The sequence below is a fragment of the Calidris pugnax genome, unplaced genomic scaffold (assembly GCF_001431845.1).
Source record: "Calidris pugnax isolate Ruff unplaced genomic scaffold, ASM143184v1 scaffold317, whole genome shotgun sequence".
NCBI classification, from domain to species: Eukaryota; Metazoa; Chordata; class Aves; order Charadriiformes; family Scolopacidae; genus Calidris; species Calidris pugnax.
Genome location: NW_015091111.1, coordinates 1578756 through 1599588, shown reverse-complemented (window position 1 = coordinate 1599588; position 20833 = coordinate 1578756). Strand labels below are relative to the sequence as shown.

General features: G+C 43.2%; 1 protein-coding gene across 1 annotated transcript; it reads right to left on the bottom strand.

The window, feature by feature from the left end:
• Window positions 1-3104: 3104 nt before the first annotated feature.
• Window positions 3105-20802, bottom strand: LPL (lipoprotein lipase). The gene is made up of 10 exons (XM_014958148.1): window positions 20517-20802; window positions 13482-13645; window positions 13163-13342; window positions 12415-12526; window positions 10241-10474; window positions 9733-9975; window positions 8548-8668; window positions 7559-7741; window positions 6312-6416; window positions 3105-5290 (listed from the first exon to the last, which is right to left on the bottom strand). Exons 1-10 carry the CDS (start codon window positions 20584-20586, stop codon window positions 5245-5247), a joined length of 1458 nt encoding a protein of 485 aa, XP_014813634.1. The 5' UTR covers window positions 20587-20802; the 3' UTR covers window positions 3105-5244.
• Between the last annotated feature and the right edge of the window lie 31 nt (window positions 20803-20833).

The window sequence follows — 20833 nt, the reverse complement described above, 5'->3', positions numbered from 1 at the left end:
GTCATCCTCTCCTCAGATCCGGAGTCAGCCATGGGCAAAGTTTCTAACCCCAGGTGTTAAGGGAGCCTTGTACAGCAGCAACACCCCAGGCTGTGGGAGAAAACCCCAAAAGCTCCTGAATGCAGAATGCCACAAGAAAGAAACAAGGGCTGAGGACCAAAGCCTGAGGACCTGGCAGGGAGACCTTTTGAAATCTTTTTTTTTTTAATGCTTCTTTTGAAAAAGTGTGGCTATTCTTAGCATCTTTTCAACCTGTTCTCGCATGGGAATCTATTCCTACCGCTCCTAATTTCTGCAAGTGCCTGTGCATATGAAAAAGTGAAGCTGGCACTGGCAGTCCTCTCTCTTTGGGGGTGTCCTTGTTTCGCTACTTAGAAAATTCCAGGTTTACAGCTAATTGTGGGTAAAAAAACTTTTGGTAGGTGGAGCAACACGAGACGTGTCCTCACTTCCTGGCGCTTTTGAGGAAAGACAGACGGCCAGCCAGGCTGTCTCACTGCTCACTGAGTGGTTCGAGGTGGTGGGGTGATGAACACTAACAGAGACTCTCCAGAGTCATTGGTGAGAAGCGAGGCTAACGATATCAGGTTACTTCCCACAGGAAGGGCCTACAATGAAGAACACAGTGTTTATCTGACATGAATGGTTGGGAGATTACATCATTGGACATACACTGCACCCGCACGCTAACACCTGCTACACCCAAAGTGGGCCCTGTTTAGCATCTGCTTTTCTGATGTGGATGCATTGTTCTGCTTGAGCTAACTTGAAATGATTTAGGGAAGCACTCTGAGCGTTGCTGAGCAGAGATAGCACCACACACGGATATAAAGGCATTGTTGAGACAAGCTCTACATGGGATGTTCTGCCAAATTGTTCCCTTCCCTTCCTCTTCTCATTTCCTTGTGCTCCTTCAGTCACTGGAGAATGCTAATCCCTTTATTTGTTTATGTGTAAACTGGTGACTTTCCAGACCTGCTACAAAAGACATTTGACTAGAAGACTTTTCTGGAAAGAGGCAGCAAGAGAAGCTGGAAATTTGTTTCCTGAATGATCATTCGGTGGCAGTTGGATTGATCCCCTTGGATCTAAGAATTTTAATATTGCTGTGTCTGGGTTGACAGAGTCAGAATATGGACAGCCCTGCATTGACAGCTGTAAACGAAAAGGAAAATACTACAGCTACTTTAATTTTTCCCTTTTATTGAAAATCTGTTTTCAATATCTGTTTTTGACCAGCTTTAGAAAGAACACATTTGCAATGTCTTGCTCATCCAAAGCAGAAAGCTTCTGACATTTTGTTCACAGCACACATTAAAAAGCCGACACACAACTATATCTGAAGGGAGAAAAACATTTTTCATAGCTAGTCATCATAGTTAGTGAAGAAAAGAAAAAAAAAGCGTTGGTATACAAAGGTGTGGGATTTATACAGACCTTCATGATTTCAAGGCTCGTGGAAATCAACCACCCACTTTACAGACGTAGAAAGAGGAATAGTTTTCTCACTGCTGAATCAATTGAGTGCTTTCGCAGCTTTTATAGAGGAACTAATCTTGGACTTCAGATGATAAGCTATTATTCTTGCCTGCTACAGTCTAATGTTTAAAGCATGTGCCCCCTGGCATGAAACCAGGTGCCACGTTTCAGGCACCTATGAATAATATGGTGCCTCAGCAGGAGAGTCAAATCAGCTAACTACCAAGCTGCTAATTAAGGAGACACCTACAGAAGGCACATTTATTGCTGGTTCCAAAAATTTCACAGAATGAAATATGCAGAAATAAAACCTAGGCACTAAGTACTTGAGTCAGGACTTCCTTGCCTTGCAGGTACATTGGCTGAAATCCTCTTCTTCACCCTTTCTTTCCAGCCAAGAATGGCTCTTTCTGACTGCTCAAGCTATTGGTTAGCCATGGAACATATTATTCCCTGTCATTAGCCCTCTCCAGAGACAGTGGGCAGGGTGAGCAGGGACCATCACCTTTCCTGATGTGGCTAGGCATTGCAGAGCAAGATGCAGGAGTAACAGGGCTAGGGTAGCTCTGAAGGCTCACAGGGGAGACCTGGGTTCTTGTCCCTGCACCAAACCCCATTTCTCTACCTAATAACATGTTTATTGTAGTGAGGTTGCTGTGGCTTTAAAAAAGTAGTAATATTGTGGTGCTTTTAGGAAAGGCAGTCACAGACTTTGTCTTGTACAACTGTAGGAGTCTGCCCAAGCCCCCCAGCCTAGCAGGGAAAGTGGCACTGTCCTTTGAACATCTGTATTCCCCCTCTGCAAATTGGGTTCCTCCCATCTTCCTGCTCCCATGCATTCCCCCAGGGTACTCCCTACCCTTCTTCCCATTCCCTTTTTCATCCCCCTCCCTCTGTTCATCCTCTGCCTTTATCCCCATCCACTGCTTTCACAAATGAGGCCCTGCTCCTGTCCATGAGGAGTATCTTTGGCCAAGTGTTGGACACAGTCTCCCAAGCCAACTCGGAGCTGCTCCAAATGCTCCTAATATTGTCCCCACATGCATGTCACTACAACTCCCTTTAATTGTGGTATTCCCCTTCCAAGGGTCTTGGTAGAGCCTTGTTATGTATCACAGAGCAAACTGTTCTGGTGGCAACCTCTCTTGAACTCGGTTGTGCTCACAACATGTGAGTCAAAGTGATTTTCTCACTGTTACTCCCTTAAGCAGCAGCGGTGGTAAGGGATTGGTCCTTGCTTCCTGTACCCACAAGGTCAGAACAGCTCTATCTTGGTATAGTGAGGAGCAGAGGCATAGCTCTGACATTTGCCAAAAAAAGAAAAAAAAAAAAAAAAGGAAATGAGCCTTTCAAAGTAAGGGTTGTTCTTAGAAGGGCATGAAACTTGAAAACCACAAACTGCAGGTGACTTGTCATGTACTAGGGATACTTGCTAGCACATGGTGATTCCTTGATGTCTTGGTATGTGATTTTTCCATTTCCCAGAAGGAAGTGGGAAAATAAATAAATCACATATTGCTTTAGAAAAAGTACCCCATCTTTTCACCCCAGAATCCAAATCAAAGGCTATAGCCTTCACATAAAAGATAGACAGCAGATTTTTTCATCAAAAGGAAACTATTGACTTTGGCATCAGTTTGAGAATTTTATTAAAACCATAGGTTTCCATTCTGTACAAAACTGAGGAGCTTTCCTTTTCAAAAAAAAAAAAGTATTAACCACATAGGAAATAATGCAGTATAAGTGGTTTGTTGATAAAAATATCTCTGAAAGCTATATACAGGATTAATACCACACAACTGTATTAATGTAGAGACTGTCAGCAACTGTAGCAATATATACAAACTACCTTTACACACATAAATATCTTATTTACAGCTAATAAATAACATCCAAAGCTAAATCATGTATCCTCACGTACAAGAGCCTTCACTATTTTGTATCCAAGTTCTGTATGTGTTTGTATTTAATCCTGTATTAAGAGCACACCTGTTCAGACACTTTATTTCCAAAGAACTTAGGACAAAATTGCAAGAAAATTTGAAGTCTATAGGGAATAAATCATTATATTTATTTTTAGAGGTCTCAAATGCAGTGGCTCAATACTCAACCCCACCCTCAGTGAGTCATCACATCTCTGCTGTAGTTTAAGGGTTAGGAAATCAAATGTGAGCAATTTCAGAGTTATTAATATTCCAACATATTGCACTGTTTAAGACTTTTATCCCCAAATATACTAGCAGCCATGGCTGGAAAAAAAACCACAAACTGCACATAAATGCATACATGTTGGTTTTGCTTTCAAGATTGGATGGTATTGGAGAAATCACCACCTCCACACTGTCTTGCATATGCAGAAAAAGACTACAAAAGTCAGCATCAATAGCTGCTATTACACTTCTCTGGGTGTCTACCTTCAAGCCCTTCTGCCTCCCCAGTATTTTGTTTATCTTCTAGAAAGCTAAAAGAGGACTACTGAACTTTTCAGAGCACTAGAAAAATTACGTGTAATTTAAAAAAAGGGAAGCAGAATGCCTTCCATATATCTATTTTTGGCAACTTCCAGCATGCCTAATTCAAGTGTTTTTCAGAGCATTCATTCTTGCGCATCACACAATCAGGCTCCTTTTAACTGTCACAGCTCCTGCTTATTTCCACCTCAAGTCAGAAAACCAAGCAGCTCTAGGATCTAGCACTGTTTCACAGCCAAGCAACAAACCACGGTGGGTCACTGGTAGTCACAATTCCAGTACAGGGAAGCATGAGCATGCCTGTCACCTGCCAAGCAGATTCACTTGCACTGAAGACTGCATACAGCAGCCACTCAGCTGCATGACTAACATGTGGTGTCAAAGAGCCGAGAAACTGTCACAGTTTTGGCACATGGGATGCAAGCAACTGGTGGGAAAAAAATGAAAAAAATAAAAATCCATTTCCTGTAGTTTCTGGTAGCTCAATTCCTTTGCAGTTCCTTATTTACAGTGTTGGAGGCTAGATGGTTTCATTTTCAAGGAATGAAAGCACAGATGAAAAGTTGAATGTCTGCATAGAACACTGGTATTGCTGTCTTCTCCTACAACTGCTGGGGTATTCCAGGGTAAGCTGCATAGAAGTATATAGCTTAACAGATCATACCTATTGCTAGATCATACCTATTGCTAAGTGGCACTGGCATCTACCCCCAGTAAAACACATTCATAACCACAAACTAGAAAATTCATCCCCGTATTAAGTCAGTCCCTGACACACAGCGAAGCTTTTTCACATGAGAAACCTACTCATTTGCTAAACACACCTGAAGACAGTGAACTCTAGCCACTGAACTGTCTGAAAATTCAGAGAGACAAGCCAGAAAAAAACCTGTCCAGTTTCAGAAGACTCCTGAAGAGAAAGAAAAGCCAGGTACAGGACTTTGCTTCTTTCAATAAATACTAGAAAATTGCTATAGAGGATTTGATGTCAAGAAACCTTGTCACAAGGCGCCATGATTAAGCGAAATTACTTATTCCTTCTCAGCACTCAAGCCTTTGGCAAGTTGTTTTGCAGGTTTCTTCTTGTTTTTAACTATTTGGATAATGTATCTTTATGGTTAGTAACTTTGTACGCTGAGACTTCCTTACAAGAAATCTCCTAAAATAGCTAGAAATAGCAGGCAAAAAGCCAGCAGCGGATAAATATTTCTATATATTTGGTTCTGAACATCCAGTCCACAGGGATGAACAGACTCTCCTCCTCCCCAGTGTGGAAAAACTTCATTCTTGTCACTTAAGCAGATTCATGAGCAGAATTTTCTTTAGAAGCTTTCTTGGCACTGGGGAAAAAAAAAAAAAAAAGACAGATTAGATAAAGAGGAAGATGTTAAGATACTTATTCCTTTTTATTTTAGAAACTTAAGATTAAGAATGTACTTTTTTACTTAACTGGAAAATAAGTTATGTGATCAAGCTTCTCATGGCTGCTGCTTGATTTTACACGTCAGATACACACACAGAGCTCTAAAGGCCTCCCCAGGTCATTGCCCTGGAGTGAAGGTCAGCACATGTGCCTTTATGCAGAACCAGATCTCAGTCTAGGAGTGTCCCCATGAGACCTTTCACACACAGCAATTGCACTAAAATAAATATAACCACTTCTGCAGATCAAACTTTGGTGGATAAAGTCCAAATACAGCTGGCCCTGCATTTGAAAGTTTACTCTGGGTCAGAAAAATTGATCAAAAATAGATTAAAGTGCACCAAGGGCTATTAAACAAAGACCCAATCTCTGATCCAAATCAGAGATGCAAATCTCAGGAAGTCACTCACTTGATGGTTGCCAGCAGAAAGCAGTGTGCCAGCGAGAGCACCTGGATATGCCTGCTCAGTTTGTGTACCAGCAGTTTGTGTACCTAATTTGCTGCTGGTCAGTGAGGAAGAAGGGCTCTGGACTGACTCAGTGTGGATGTTTGGATGTTCTTCAATTAAGGGTAAACATAGGGCATCTTTAGATAGAGGCATGTTTTCATCTTTTTCTTAGTGCCTTGTCTGTAAACCCTCTCTAACAGTCATTTACTGTTAAACAGTCACCATATACAAGCGAGAGGCAGTAACTTGTACTGGCTTTTCAGATATGCTAACAACCAAAGAGATGGTTATCAGAGAACCAAATTAGGGGGTTTTAAGCTGCCAAAGTTGCCATAAGCAATCCTCAGGTTATGACGCCTCCTCTGAGTTATGCTTCTGTAGCCTTGATAAGACTACTGCATGAGTCAACTAAATCAGGAGGTTTTGTTAGGTCCTCCTGCTAATACTCAAAGTTTTCCCCAAACTGAAACCAATAGTGATGGTTCATACCCTCCTCTCCGTTTGTTGACGGGCTGCTCTGAGCATTTCACGAATATTGCTGCCTCTTCTCCCTTACTGAGATGTGAGGTGCCATCTCGAGAACAGAACACCACCCTGTGGAATAAATATCAGACAATCATGACTGAGACACACATCTCTTTTTAACTGTAGGAACAGGACTAGTTCTTGGAAGCCATCTCTGCACTTTGTCATGTGGGCACTAATACTTAACAAGCATGTAAGAAAATTATTTTTAAAAGATAATCCTGTGACAAAAGAAACACTGTGCAAGAAAAACTGGCAAATGCATTATGCATGAACCTCAAACTACAGCCATAACTTTCACTGGTCTTCTGCATAAAATCTTCTTGTGGAGAAAAAAGCAGAATCTCTATTTCAAAGTCTTTTGGATCTTTATTTACACCAGTCCTTGTGTGACTTTGTCAGGTGAATGATCGTGGAAGCAAGTCTTACTCCCTCAAATATTTGCCAACAAAGTAGGTTGCCAATTCCAGCAAACCTGAGCAGCTGCTTTTGTATTTATCAGTACTCCTATATTTGTTTAACTCTGATAACTGTTCTTTGATCAAGTGACTGCCTTGTCTATTCAAAGGCAGAAAATATTATTCACACTACTCTACATAGGACATGCATACTCTCTTCTAGGTCCACTTCATCCTAACATATCTCATCTCTAAAACAATTCAAAAGATTCAAGTCAAAACAGTTCTGTTCAGATTGTTCTGTTTTACCATTCATGCATTAGCAGCATCCTGCAACAGTCATGTATTTCAGTCTTCACCCACCATTTGGATATTCAACTCCTACGAAAATCCAGTTTAACAAAGCAATGATTTCTTGTGCAAACACACATCTGGAAGGATTTCTAAAAAACTCCTTCTAAGCATGCTCTTTGCAAGAAAATCTATGTGAATATCTAGCACAAGAAAGGAGGAGGGGACACCTGCAAATACAAACAGATGGAGATCCTCTCCTACATATTATAACTAACCTCAGGCACATGAGACTGTGGTACACAAATGTATTATGTAGGAGTAAAACTACAGATTGCAGATCCCAATGGAAGCAAACCTGGCTGACATAAATACCAGTTTAGTGCCACTGGAGCCCTGATTATCAGTGCTGCACCCATTTGTAACTGCTTTCCATGTTTTGTCCCACCCTGCTAGATACCAAGAATCAGGAAACAGTGTCAATTAAAACTAATGTAGCTTATAACAATCAAAACAAGTTACTTTTTCTGAGTTTCTCCTGACTTCACTCTGACTCTCTGGATGTCAAATGTAAAAGGAGTCCACCAGTCTGACCAGCTGAAGAAGGTATCTTTCTCCCACTGCAGCTTCAGCATAAGCAGGTCACCAATATCCACTTCTGTGTAAATCAGGAAGGAAAATGTCTTGTTTGAGGAGACTTCAGGCCTGTGGAGAGGGGAATAAAGAATAAGAAAAAAGTGGCAATTGTAGGACAGATAAGGAAAATTAGAGTCTGGGTTCTATTTCCCTTTATGTCCTTCAGAGAAGGAAGCAACTTTCTCCATAGTTCTGATGAATGGAATAAGGAAAAAAACAACTTGAGCTGTGTTAGAGGCACAAGGAAACGGTTTCTGCAGCAAGGCCGGTAAAATCCTGATACAGACTACCAGGCAAGGGATGTCTTCTCCAGTGCTGGTGGCTCTCAAAAACCAGACAAGCACCATCCAGGAATAGTTTAGGTTCCTCAGAGTAGAAAACAGACTTTGTTGCTTTCCAGCTCCATTCCCTGCCAGCTTGTGTGCAGGGACGTAAGCACAGACTTCTTACTTGTAGAACTGTGGAAGCAAATCCCACCTCCCTCAGCTTCTGCACTGAGGTCTTCAGACCCATCAGACAATTAACTGCAAGCTGCAGTCTGCTTTTAGGGAGCTTTAAAGCAGCTGGAACATGGCATAAAGATAGTGAAAAAAGAAAGCAAGAAACCTGCCACACCAGAAAAACTCTTATCATGCTGAGCCACAGGTCAGACTTCACATTTCCGTATTCCAGATTTCTTATCAAGGTCAGCTCCTATAAAACTTAGATCATTAGCTTCAGCACTGGACACACTCCCTTGATCAAGGGGACAAGAGAAGATTCTGGGACCTTGTAAGATTTCTGTAGCTAAAGTTAGAACAAGTTTTTCAGCGAGGGCTATAACAGACATAGGTAGACTCAACAGTACATTGCAGTTTTTTTCTGTAGCTACTCACAGTGTGAAAGCAATGTTCTCACTCTCATCTAGAGTGCCATAGAGAGAGATCAGGAATGGCTGGTTTGTCTTGGTCGTATTAGTCTTTCCAAAGAAGTGGATCTTGACCTGGTAATGAAAGACTGGAAAAAAACACAAAAGAAAAGGCCATTAGGAAAAAACTCAACCTCCAAAGAGACTGCTGGTGACAAAACCACCCAACCCCCCCATGCAAATCCTAGGCTGGACTATGCCACCATCAGTAAACTGAGGAGTTTAGTTGCCTGCAGGTATCCAGGAAAATATTTTTGTGAGCAAAGGAATCATGATTAAAAAACACCTTTGCAGTTCTTGTAACTCCACTCTCCATTTAAAGTTGACTCTCCACTTAATTACCCCAGTATCACCTTCAAACCTTGCCATCCCTGACTTGAAAAAAGAGAGCCATGCCCCCCTCATACAGGAGCCTTGGTGAAAAAATTTCAGCCTACTCACACTGCAGATTGAGCACCAAATGCCAACAAACCACTATTCTTGCAGCTGTTCTAACACTGCAGGAATGTGCCTTCTGATTGCTGGTGTGTCACACAATGACAATACCATGTGGTACAGTCAAAGCTAGAGAGTGAAAAAAAGTAGTAAAATCCAACTCAGAAGCTATTTCCCCAGCTGAAAGCCTTCCAGTTCTTTCTGGCAGTGTCCTTCTCAGACCTGTGGCAAAGGGAATCAAGAAGTTCCGTGATATTTTCAGGAAGGCTGGTGCTCCTCTGGCAAAGGCACTATGAACGCCTGCACATTTTTACAGAAGTTGTGCATCAGCCTGAATTCTGCTGATTATTTTCCCAGGTGTAGGAAAATATTAATTCGGATGAATACTAAAAAAATATTTGGAAGATTCAATTGTTCCAAGTGACCGGGCCACAGAGTAAATAATCTTACTTTTGCCTCTTAGAAGCTTGTTACAAAGATACCTTCCTTTCTGTATTCTATTCCCAACCTCCACACCTTAAGGTTTTCCTGAGACTCCACACTGTTTTCCTGAGACTGCATTTCATCTTGAATTTAATGGCAAACTGTAGGCAAGGTTCGCCCCGGCTGACCACAGGCACCAAAGCAGCAACAGTCACCTGCAGCATGCACCCACCCTGACACACAGCTGAGCAAAAAAAGTACCAGTCCTTCTCACCAGTAAGCAAGCAGGACCTACCTTTATAGGGCATCTGAGCACGGGTCTTCAAGTACATTTTGGTGTTCCTCTTCGTTCTCACCCTGTTGACCTTGTAACCCAAGTTGTTGCAGCGGTTCTTACGGCAGCTCAGGCAGAGACCCTTCTCAAAGGCCTCCTTTGTGTTGCAGCGGTAGGCCATGCTGGGCTTTTCTTCATAGAGGAGTGAGTCAATGAAGAGGTGGATGGATCGCTCATGGGAGCATTTCACTAGCTGATCCACATCTTGAAAGAAAGAAAATGTGTACTATGTATACACACATGCATGTAATTATATAAAACCCTAAGCAATGCTGTTGACAGGCATGATCCACTATGCCAGAACTGTCCTTTATAGAGTTACTTCTGTTAAAAACACTTAACAGAACAAGTTCCTGTCCCGCTTAAAAGAATAGGTTCTTTCTCAAAGAGACTTTTGCTTGCAGGAAGCCTGCAGGCTACTGAGGATCTCCCTTTGGATGTTACACAGCTTGCTTCAGAGCAGCCTCACCTGCAAAGCCTTTTTCAGCAATCAGACGGAGCGCTTCTCCCAAGTTGCAACCTGGCTGGAAGCCTCCACCATTAGGATAAATATCAATGTGTCCAACAGGCTTCTGGATCCCAATGCTGCGGTCTGGAGAGCCTCGAGTGTAGGTGTGTAGGACATCGACAAAGTCAGCATCATCCGGGGAGAGGCGAGTGAGAGCATCAGCATACTCAAAGGTAGGACCAGCTGGATCCAGGCCTTTATGGGGCAAACCACAAAGAAAAACTGAGATTGCCTGCCAAGACACTGCACTGACAGTGACAACAAATGCCAAACTCAGCTACCATGTTGGGCTGGAGTATTGCATATGGTGTTGATGTCACTGCAGACATTACAGTAGGATCATTTAAGTAGCATTCATGTATTCAGTAGAATCAAATACACTACCTTGAAATACTGTCACTATTTAAAAACAACAAGGTGTATGTAAACATATGTAAAGCAGCCCAGATAACTTCCTCACGGATGTAGCATTTCCAGTGAATGGAAGAAACAAGCTAGTAAATATTTTCTCAAGAATTGTCAAGAATTGAAAAATTTCTATCTGAAGTGTGTAAAATCTCTTGATGCTAACTCCCTGCCAGGGGAACAAGTGGGAAACATGAACGAGAGCTTCACTGTTTACAAGCTTAAGGGGAAGGGGATTATTATGGTAAACTGTCAAGCTGCCGCAACACTAACATCAAAAACACCCAGAACTATCTGCTAGTGAACAAGTACTCTCTCTCTTGAATCCAGAAAACTACTTGAGAGCCAGCCGAAGGGACGTGTCTTTTCTGTAGCCCTCTGGGGAAAGGCATCTGAGTTGCCCACCCCCAGTTAGCCTCACCCAGTCTGAGGTGCCTGCCCCTCTGCTCTGAGGACTTCAGGGACCACATTCCATTGCTCCCTGTGCTCAAAGGTGATGCTGCTTTCCCATCCTGGGCACCAAGGGCAACCATGGGGCGCATAACAGAGAGCTACTACTATTTGAATGATTTGGCAGCCTCCATGAAAGCATCAAAGCTGCAGCTGAGAGAAAGGAAGGGTAGAGTCATTAGTGCTTTGGCCTCCTTATTTTAACCTGCAACCTCCTCTCAGGAGTCAGCCTTTCCTGGCACAACTGCTGCCTAGCCACCCCCCCCGCCGCAGCATGCCTGTGGATCTGGGATCATAGCCAGGCTCAGGTGAAAGGCCAAACGGTGCCAGGAGGAAGGGAGCTAGGCTCCCATGCTCTCTCAGCAGCAAAGACACCACAGATGAGTGCTTTTCTTAGCCTCATTTGCTGATGTTGGCATTTCCTTTGTCACTGAGATCAGTGCTAGGGGTTCAGCTCTCCAGGTGCTGGGCTGCAAACCAGCCCTAGAGTGGCCATGCGCTCTGCCTTGTCTAGCACACTAAGACATCTGAACACACACAGGAACAAGGAAAGCATATGTATACTTCCCTCCCCTTCCCCAAACCATCCCAATATTGGTTTCAGCCTAGAATATTACTTGAGCCTGTTAGTATTTATTTTTATATTAACCCACAGCAGGTCTCTTCTGATTATCTGTCCAGTCTCCCTTTAAACCCATATAAACATTCACAGTATCCCATAGCAAGGAGCTCTGCAGGTACTTACACGCACTCCAGAAGGATCCACCTCCTGTTTTGTTTTGGTTTTTTTGGGTGGTTTTTTTTTTTGGTTTGGTTTGGTTTTGGGTTTTGTTTTGGTTTTTTTGTTTGGTTGGTTTTTGGTTTTGTTTTTTTTTTATATGGCTCCCATCATCTGCAAGGGGTGACTGCCCGGACGAAGACAACTAGCTGAAGTTCTCATGCTGCAAGAAACGCTCAGACCTTCTCCAGGCCATGGATTTGGCCAGGCTCAATCACATCCCCGCCAACTAGTCTTTTTTATGACCGATGAATCCTCTACCTACTCGCTTTTTGTGTGGAAGATTGAGGCCTCTCACCCACCACCTTTGCTATTTTCTGAACTTTTCTGAATTTTTGCCATTCTGCTAAAGAAATACCAGCCCTGCTGATTCAATAAAGCACAAACACATAATCTAGTACTGCCAACAACCAAAAATTATTCTGGTGATTTTCCAGAGGAACATAATATTTCAACATGGAAGAGATAAGACTGTCCACTCTACAGCAACAGGTTTTCTCACCAGTAATTCTGTTCACCTTCTTCTTGGTCAGACTCCCAGCAATCCCAGCAGCATGAGCACCGAGACTGTACCCCAGCAAGTGGACGTTGTTGAGAGGATAATTGAACTGCTCCTGCAGAAGAGAGCAATTTGTTTAAAGTTTGAAGTCAAATGGGAAAATATGAGAAGATGCAAGGGAAAATGATTTGCAAAGACTGGGATTTCTCTATGAGCCATGAATAATAAAAGAAAAAGTAAATACAATTAACATAATTGTGCCATACTAGGTTCACTTCAGTTAACTAACTTAAGACAAAAATCTAAGCAGAGAGGAATACAGAATGAAGAACAGAACATAGGGCTGTGTATTAGCAAAGGTCTTGAGCCACCCCCTTCCCGTCAGTTTCTGGATCTCCTAAGTATTTCCCAAAGGGAGGGCAGCCTTCTGTTCCCCAGGGGCTGGCTGCTGTATAATATAATATACAGGGACCTGCCTTTCACAGCTAACTCTCACAGGGCCTTCAGAAATGCTGTGGACTCACAGGGCTCCACAGGCCACAAGGTGAAGTTTCTGGAATGCACTGCAAAAAAGCCTCCTTGTGTAAGGGATAACCATTAAATTAAAGCTGGGATTTTTACCAGCAGAAGTACTGTCTCCACCAGCTTAACTCCATCTACCCCACAGGAGATGATCAACACAGCTGCATCATTGCCGATTTGTCTCCTAGGACGTTATGTACAGTGTGAGACACATGACTACATGTCTTACCTCCATCCAGTCAATGAACATAGCAACATCCTTGCCCACCAGCTTAGTGTATGCAGCGGACACTGGGTAGTGCTGCTGAGCTCGAACGAGCCAGTCCACCACAATGACGTTTGAATCAGGTTCCCTCTTGTACAGAGCATCCACCAGCTTCGGGACCCAACTCTCATACATTCCTGTCACCTGTTGGTTGTTTTTTTTTTAATAAAAAAAAGGATATCTGTTACTATTATCTGTGGGACATAGACACCTCAGCTGATGTATCTAGCACAGTTTATCAGGAGTGTGGTTAAAAGGGAGACCCCTTCCCCTTTCTTCTTACCGTCCACCCATGGATCACCACAAAGGTTTTACTGGTATGGTTGAAGTTGCACTGTGCCAGGCTGTCCACCTGCCCAGGAACCAGGTAGCAGACATCTTCATCAGGCTCTGCAGGCGTCCGTAAGGAAAACTTGCTCTCAATTCCCTCAAAATTGGTCTCGGCATCTGATATGGAAGAGCACAGCAAACATACAGCAGTGTTTTAGCAGCATGAGGACAAACAGTTCAGAAGTCACAGGTACAATGTTGGAAGATACCAGGAGCTGCCAAGAAATTGGGCATGTGTTTTTCATGTCCTACAACACTCCTTTTGTGCCATGTCAGCTATGTAAATAGGAAATCAAAGGGTGAAAATTGCTCTCCCTTCAAGACCCTGCTAAAACAGTGAGAAACTGGGTAGCTGTCAGAGAGGTATGATTTCCTTTTAGAATTCAGTATTTTCCCCATTACATTATAAACAGGAAACCTGAAAATTACCACAGCAGTGCAGAAAACTGCACAGGACAGTCATAGACAGTACATGCAGGAAAGCAGCAAGTTCCTACCATATTATTACATATTTTGGTGGTGCATCTTCCACATCACTTCATCAATAATCACCACCCAACAAGGCTCTTCAGAGCACCCAGTAGTTGCAGTGCGTTAAAAATAAGAGCTGCAGAGTCACCACTGCTAGTTTTAATTTTTCACCAACAGGGAAAAACAGCAAGGGAGGAGATCAGACACCCATTAAGAAAACTGAACTAGCAAAGCCGAAGCGTGTAGTTTGAAGGCAGTATTTTTTCCGATCATCTGATAAGCAACACTGAAGAAAAGAAAAATCTTCCTCTGCCTGAAGCTATTTTGAATCCAGAGGTTAGGGGGAAAGTGAAGATCATGTACTAGTGGCAACAAAGCATGTTATGGTCTGAAAAGATCACTTCTTAGCAAACTCCCTCCAGCTTCTCGCTTCAAAATTTAAGTTTTCCTTTTGTTCCTGCCAATGCAAAGAAGTGACTTTAGGCTTCATGCTAACTACTTCCTTTGTCTGGGAAGAAACATAAATGTTGCCTCCTTTTATGACTGATTCAACACTTAAGCACCTCTATATGCAGCAGACACTGTAATTAACTGTGGCCCTGAACTCCAATGCTTTTCAAAAACTGGGTCCTACTTTGGCAACTTGTGTTTAGCAAATATTGATTGCCTGTTTTCCAAGTGGAGCTGAACTCAATCCAACTCAGTGTTGTGTTTTCTGGCATCATGACCACCAAGCATTCACAAACTCCTAAACACATGTTAATGAATGGCTCCAAGCCACCATGGGGCATGCAAAGGGACATGGTGATGACCTCGTACCAGACACAAAACAGACTTCAACTCCCCTTCTTCCCATTGCAGAATACGTTTTTTTTGATAACTGGTAGATTCGTATTTCTCCATGAAGCTGCACTGCAACACTCAGTGGTAGTAAATAATGAATTATTAATTTTTTTCTAAAATTTAGTGGTTTTGGTCTTCTCATTCAAGCTGCCATACTCAGTAGGGCACTGACTTATGGTCAGCCTCAACTCAGCCTTCAGGTAGTTATTCCTGCTGTGCTTGGAGTGCCACAGGAATCAGGGTCTAACCTCTTGTGTGAGCCGTAAAACCAGCATACAGGCTGGCGACAAATGCTGGTGTATAAGCCTCGGAGAGACCGCCTAACATTGCCTGAGTTCATCAGGACTTCTCACCTGCTGAAAGCAAAGTACTTGCAGGAAAGTGACAAGAGCCTTTCACTGAACAGAGGCAGTGCTCAGCCTCAGGGTTTGATCTTGACTGCGTTAGGCTGGCTAGCTAATCCAGGACAATTACACTGAGGCCTCCCTTCCTGACTCTTGCCTCTTAAAGGAGGGATAAACTTTATGAAAAACACCTTTCTCCAAACCAGTAGAAGTATTCACACAAATGTGAATATAGGACTTTACCTACAGAAAGCAAAATTTACCAAACTGGTCAGCATTTGATGACCTCTCAGAATTTACCATTTTCTTGTATTTTTGCACATCCAAAACTCTGTATTCTCACACAGAGAATTAAAAAAAACCTCTATTTGAAACAAATCTTTAGACTTACACTATTTACTTTTTAGCCAGAAAAACAAGAGTCCCAAAGGCTGATTGGTTAAATATCAACTATAACTTTTCACTCAGCAGTGAATCTGTGAAACCATGAAAGGACCAAGAACAGCTTTCAACTGTAAGGCAGACAATGCAAGGACTTTCAATTATGCATATTCCTGCCCAGCACAGGAAGGCTAACAAGAATAGTCCACCTGCTCCCTAGTTAATAGTGCTTCCTTTCATACTTAGATATCATTTCCTTTTTGAATTAAGCCTATCTGATAATCATCCAAAAATCTAAATCTATTAAAATGATATCCCGTCTTTGATAGTGTTTTCAATTACAAACACATGCTAGAATTTGCATGTGAATTCAGATCACGTCTCTTTTGGAAACAAGTTTATAACAAAGTAAATTTAGAATTCTAAGTGCACCATACTTAAGGGTGCACTTAAATTGCAGTACCGTGGCACCCCCACCACTGAAGATGTGCAAGGAACTTCACAAATATTTGTACGTTTCAGCCTAAAAATCTTTGGGTGGAACTTACGGACATAGGGGCACTGAGATGCAGTTACCACCAGAAAAGCAGCAGCTGCAAAACGATAGCCCATGAGTCATGGAAACGGCAGAAGGCCACTCTGCTCATTTAGCCATGTTGTATGAGGAATTAGGAAGTGAGAAGAAATTATTGTTAGTGTCTTTTATGCTCACAAAAAGTGTCACACTAATGTCCACATATGCTCAGTTCCCAGCAGCAAGCTACCCTCTTATCCCTGGATGAGGGAAATGTGTGTGTTGAGGTTTGTTACAGACTTCTTAACAAAGTGCTCATTAAGAAGCTGTCCTCAAAATCTGCCCGAGTTTGGCTTTGCAAATTCTGTATGGCTCAGAGCTTAAGATTAGTTGCCTGTACCTCATGTTGCGCTGCGCACATTCTGCGGTATCACCTCACCTTCCACCTTCTGCAGATTAAATTTTACAAATACAGTAAAAGGATACACAATAGTATGTACACACTCCCCACATGTACTGACATCTGTAAGTACCATGCTTTAAAACAGCAGCAGAGAAGCTACAAAGCGTATCACTTCAGAAAACTGGCATTCCCCACTTCTACTTTTGCACCTCAAAGTACCTTGGTCTACTTGAAGAAGTTACTCAGAACCAAACTTTGTCATACGTAAGACTTTTGTCACGGATCTTTTCCTCAGAGTTAAAGTGAGAAGTCTCCTTGAATCATGTCGTAACTGAGCCAGTCAGTTGGGTCTCATTCTTACAGCCTTACAAAAAAACCAAAGAAATGCAGAGACAAATGGAGAGTGTACATACACACTGACCACAGGTTAGTTAATGATATGTTGTAACCTAAATTAATTAAACAAGGGAAAACCCAGAAATGAGCGGTCTTCAGAGGTTTCTGAAAGGTGGAGAGAAATTTACCTGAATTTGCAGCAGGTTTCACATAATGTATATACAGAATCAGATATAAAGAATTTTATATGCATCCATACTGAGACACTGGAGTAGTTTTTAGTGACAAGAATGCAAGTCCATTTCTAAACAAGGCCTTGAAGAGAAGCAGACCTGGAGGTAAAAATGTGGAGACAAACCAAATCCATGCTTTTGCTTAAAAAAAAAAAAATAAAATCACACTTTCCCAGGCTTAGTTCAGCAGAGGTATACAGACACACGCTGTGTATTGAAAAAGCTTCCAGGTGCACAGTTGCAAATACAAGCGCCTGCCACAAAATAAAAGTTTTCTGGCCACTGCTGTCAGTTACAGTTAAGAGGGTGACATACCAAGAGATTATTTAGGGAACTGGAAAAGGGAGTGGAATTAAGAATTAAGTCAACAATTTCAGCCCCAAAATGGCTTTTCTAACAACCTACAGGCTGCATTGCTGAACTCCATTATTTCATCATGCTCTGCAAACTTTCTGATGCTTTTCTCACACCTTCACTTACATAATGTCAGTCTTCATATTTTAAAAAAGCAGTACTGTACGTCAAGGTATGTAGAATATCATAGAACTCAGAAGAAAGCTAAAAAAAATCCTCAGAAATGGGGAAAGGTCAGTAGTTTCATTTTCTTGTTCAAACCTCATGATGCTTTGAACTTGCAATTTGTGAAACACTATTCAGGTAGGGACTCCTATCAATTCTGAAAGCATCCTACTGACTTTAAACGTTCTGACACAGTACAAATACAAGATCACACGCTAGTTGAGAATTCAGCTTCAAGTTTCCTTCACAGGAAGCCCCGGGCAACCTGGCAACTGTTTTTGATGAACAGAACTGTTTATCACTGGTTGGCTAGGTGAGAATGTGGGCTTTGAGGAAGTAACAGCATCTGAAATACTAAAAGTTAAACTGTCCGCATCAGATACAGGATGCCAAATATGACAACAATGCATTTGCCAGAATCAGCACACCTGAACTATGGTTTTAGAAAGAGAATCTTTGATAAACAACAGTTTCCTAGTGTTTTGTACACAGAAGTGGTAATACTATTAGCTAGGTGCAACAATCATTAGAAATTATACTGCTAGATTGTGTGAACTCAAGCCCACACAGACATGCACAGCAGCAAACATCTGCATGTAGCACCAAACATCTACGTAACCAGCTGGAGTTAACGGGAATAACTTCCCTCAGCTGATAGCCAGCATCACAATCATCCATCAATCAGTCATACCGAAATCCTAAATGAGTTCTGAAGCAAACTCATGGTCAGCTGTAATAAAGCAGCTGTATCACAGAAATTGTTATTGTTTAATTTGAAAGCAGACTACTGTGTGTTGCAATCCCATGAAACCTATCCCACAAGCCAGGTTATTGTTTAACTTTGCTGTAAAGAAATTACAACTTCCAAGTTTATTTACGTTTTCCTTAGTGGCAGAGCCCTGAGAATATGTTCTCCTTTACTTCCCTGGCAGAGTTACAAGAAAGAGTAAAACACCCTGCAAAGGAACTGGGCCCAAGCTCAGATTGTGAGCAGGGACCTGCCAGCTCAAGTCCTGCAGCTGGCACGACGAGGGCAAACTCCTGTTCTCACACTCTGCACATGGGTGCTCGCCCTTCTGCCAGGCACTCCCTGACAAATAGATCCTTACTCAGCTGCAGCTGGGAGGCTTGTAACTCAACCCAGCAGAGCTCTCGCCATCCATCAGTCCCTCTGGGATATCTGGAATTAGACTATAAAATGCAATCGCTGTCAGGCTTTGCAGTAATATGGAGTGAAGGATGCATGAGAAAGCCACACCATGCAAGTACTTCTGCACAGAAGAGATTCCAGCAAACTTTTAGCATGAGCTAGCACTTGTGCTGTTCTCCAGCACACTTTTGATGCCTGACAGCCTCACCTCTGTGTCTTCTCAGGAACGCACTGTTTCTAGAAAGGCCATGCCACAGCTGCCCTGGTAGGTCTGTCCAAAACACAGGCATAGCAAACTCCAGCAGCTCACATCACACAGCACTGTAAGCCTGCTGTAACCCCTGACTGAATTTACAGTGGTAAAAATAGAGATCAGAATGTATTCCTAGTAATGTTTTTATCTTTTCCTGGAACACCAATATTATCTTCACCTAAAATATCTTTTTCTATGTTGTTTATTAAATACTCTGCATTCCTGCGGGGCTGGATCATGTGTTTCTCAGTTTCAAAACATCCTTTTAATCTGGTGTGCAAGAAATAATGTGGGACTGAAGGCTTGGATAGTTTTAGGATGAGCACATAACCTGTTTTCCTATAACCTGCTCCTAAGGAAAAATAATGTAATCGTTAGTAAGTCTGTGGCAAACCAGTTCCTACAGGGACGAAGTCTTGCTCTAGCGAGATAGTTGTTTTAATGCCTGAAACCTGGATACTGTGATGAAAACGCTTCTGATTGCCTCTGATGACACATGATGGAATTCAAAGCAGGAGTACATTCCTTTGGCTGTGCCCTAGCACCCCATCCTCTTACTTTTGAATACTTCCCTTCAGCTTCCTTGTACACAAAGGAAACAACAAAGGCATCTGCAGTGAGAAAAAGCAGCAGTTTCCATATTCCATTTCAGTATCACACAGTACTTCTAACAGCTACAGCCACATTTTCTTCTAAGGCTGTGGACTTTTAAAGATAGACATTATGTGTGGGAGATCAGCATAAGAAAGTTAAGATTGTGACAGGGCACTGCTAACAGAAGTTTGAGGAGTAGTGGTCTCCTAAAACTAGTCTCCGGGCTCATTAAAGGTGCAATCACGTTGTGATTCACCCTGAGAGCATTAGTGAACATCCAGTAGTCAAGGCTCACACCTGTTCCACTTTCTCTAGCCTGGAAGAGGGGGCCTCTGCACAAACGCAGGTACAACAGGTATAGTGTAAATATGCTCATATACATACATATGGACACTGTGAGACCATACCCCCTCCACTCACTTTTTCCCTAAAGGAATCTGCTCCAACAAAGGCATAGACTACAACCCAAACACACTGTCGTGGCACTGATGAAACTCAGCCTTGCCTTAGACAATTGGGACCGAAAGCCGCAGGGCTCCCATGGGATTGGCGAGTCCCACGCACAGGGGAGAGCCCCGGCCCCGCAGGGAGCCCAGGGACCCCTACCGTGGTGCTACCGCTGTGCCAATCCAGCAAAGGACTCTTGGAAGCCACCTTGCTCCTGGGGGGGAAGAAAAAAAAAGACATCCCAAACCTCCACAGCCCTTGCCATCAAGCCGGCAGTTTGTGCCTGTGCTCCGGGAAGGAAACCTATCGGGATGCAGGTCCTCCCAAGCATCGCTCTCAAGCGCCTTGGCGGGCCACCCAGGTCCCGCAGCATGCCTCGGCGCCCCCGGAGAGCCTCCCATGGCCCAGCTGGAGCCTGCCCCACGGCATCCCCCCCGGGCACACCTCCTCCCGCCCGCCGGCTCACCCTGCACACCCCCCCTCCCCGGGCCGGGACTTACCGGCGGCGGGGGCCGCGCCGAGAGCCGCCACCCAGAGGCAGAGGGCAGCCAGGAACGCCGTCCTCCCCATCGCGCCTCCGCAGCAAAGTTTCGGTGAAAAAGTAAGGAAGGAGGGGGAAAAAAAAAATTAAAAAAAAAAAAAAGAAGTTTGAGGTTTCTTTTTTTTCTTTCTTGGTTGTTTTTGAAAAATACAAGCGTAGCGCAACGCGAAGGCGCCGGCAACGAAACACCGTGGGAGCGGGCTACCCCCCCCTCCAAGCGCCGCCCAGCCCCAGCTCGGCACGGCCACCGACCCCCCTGCCGCCGCCTCCCCGGGC

Coding starts and splice junctions, on each gene's coding strand:
- LPL (XM_014958148.1), bottom strand. CDS start 20,586: ATGGGGAGGACGGCGTTCCTGGCTGCCCTCTGCCTCTGGGTGGCGGCT. Junction 13,646..20,516: donor CGGCGCGGCCCCCGCCGCCG/GTAAGTCCCGGC, acceptor CTTCCATATCAG/ATGCCGAGACCAATTTTGAG. Junction 6,417..7,558: donor TCAGGAGAAACTCAGAAAAA/GTAACTTGTTTT, acceptor TTTATTCCACAG/GGTGGTGTTCTGTTCTCGAG.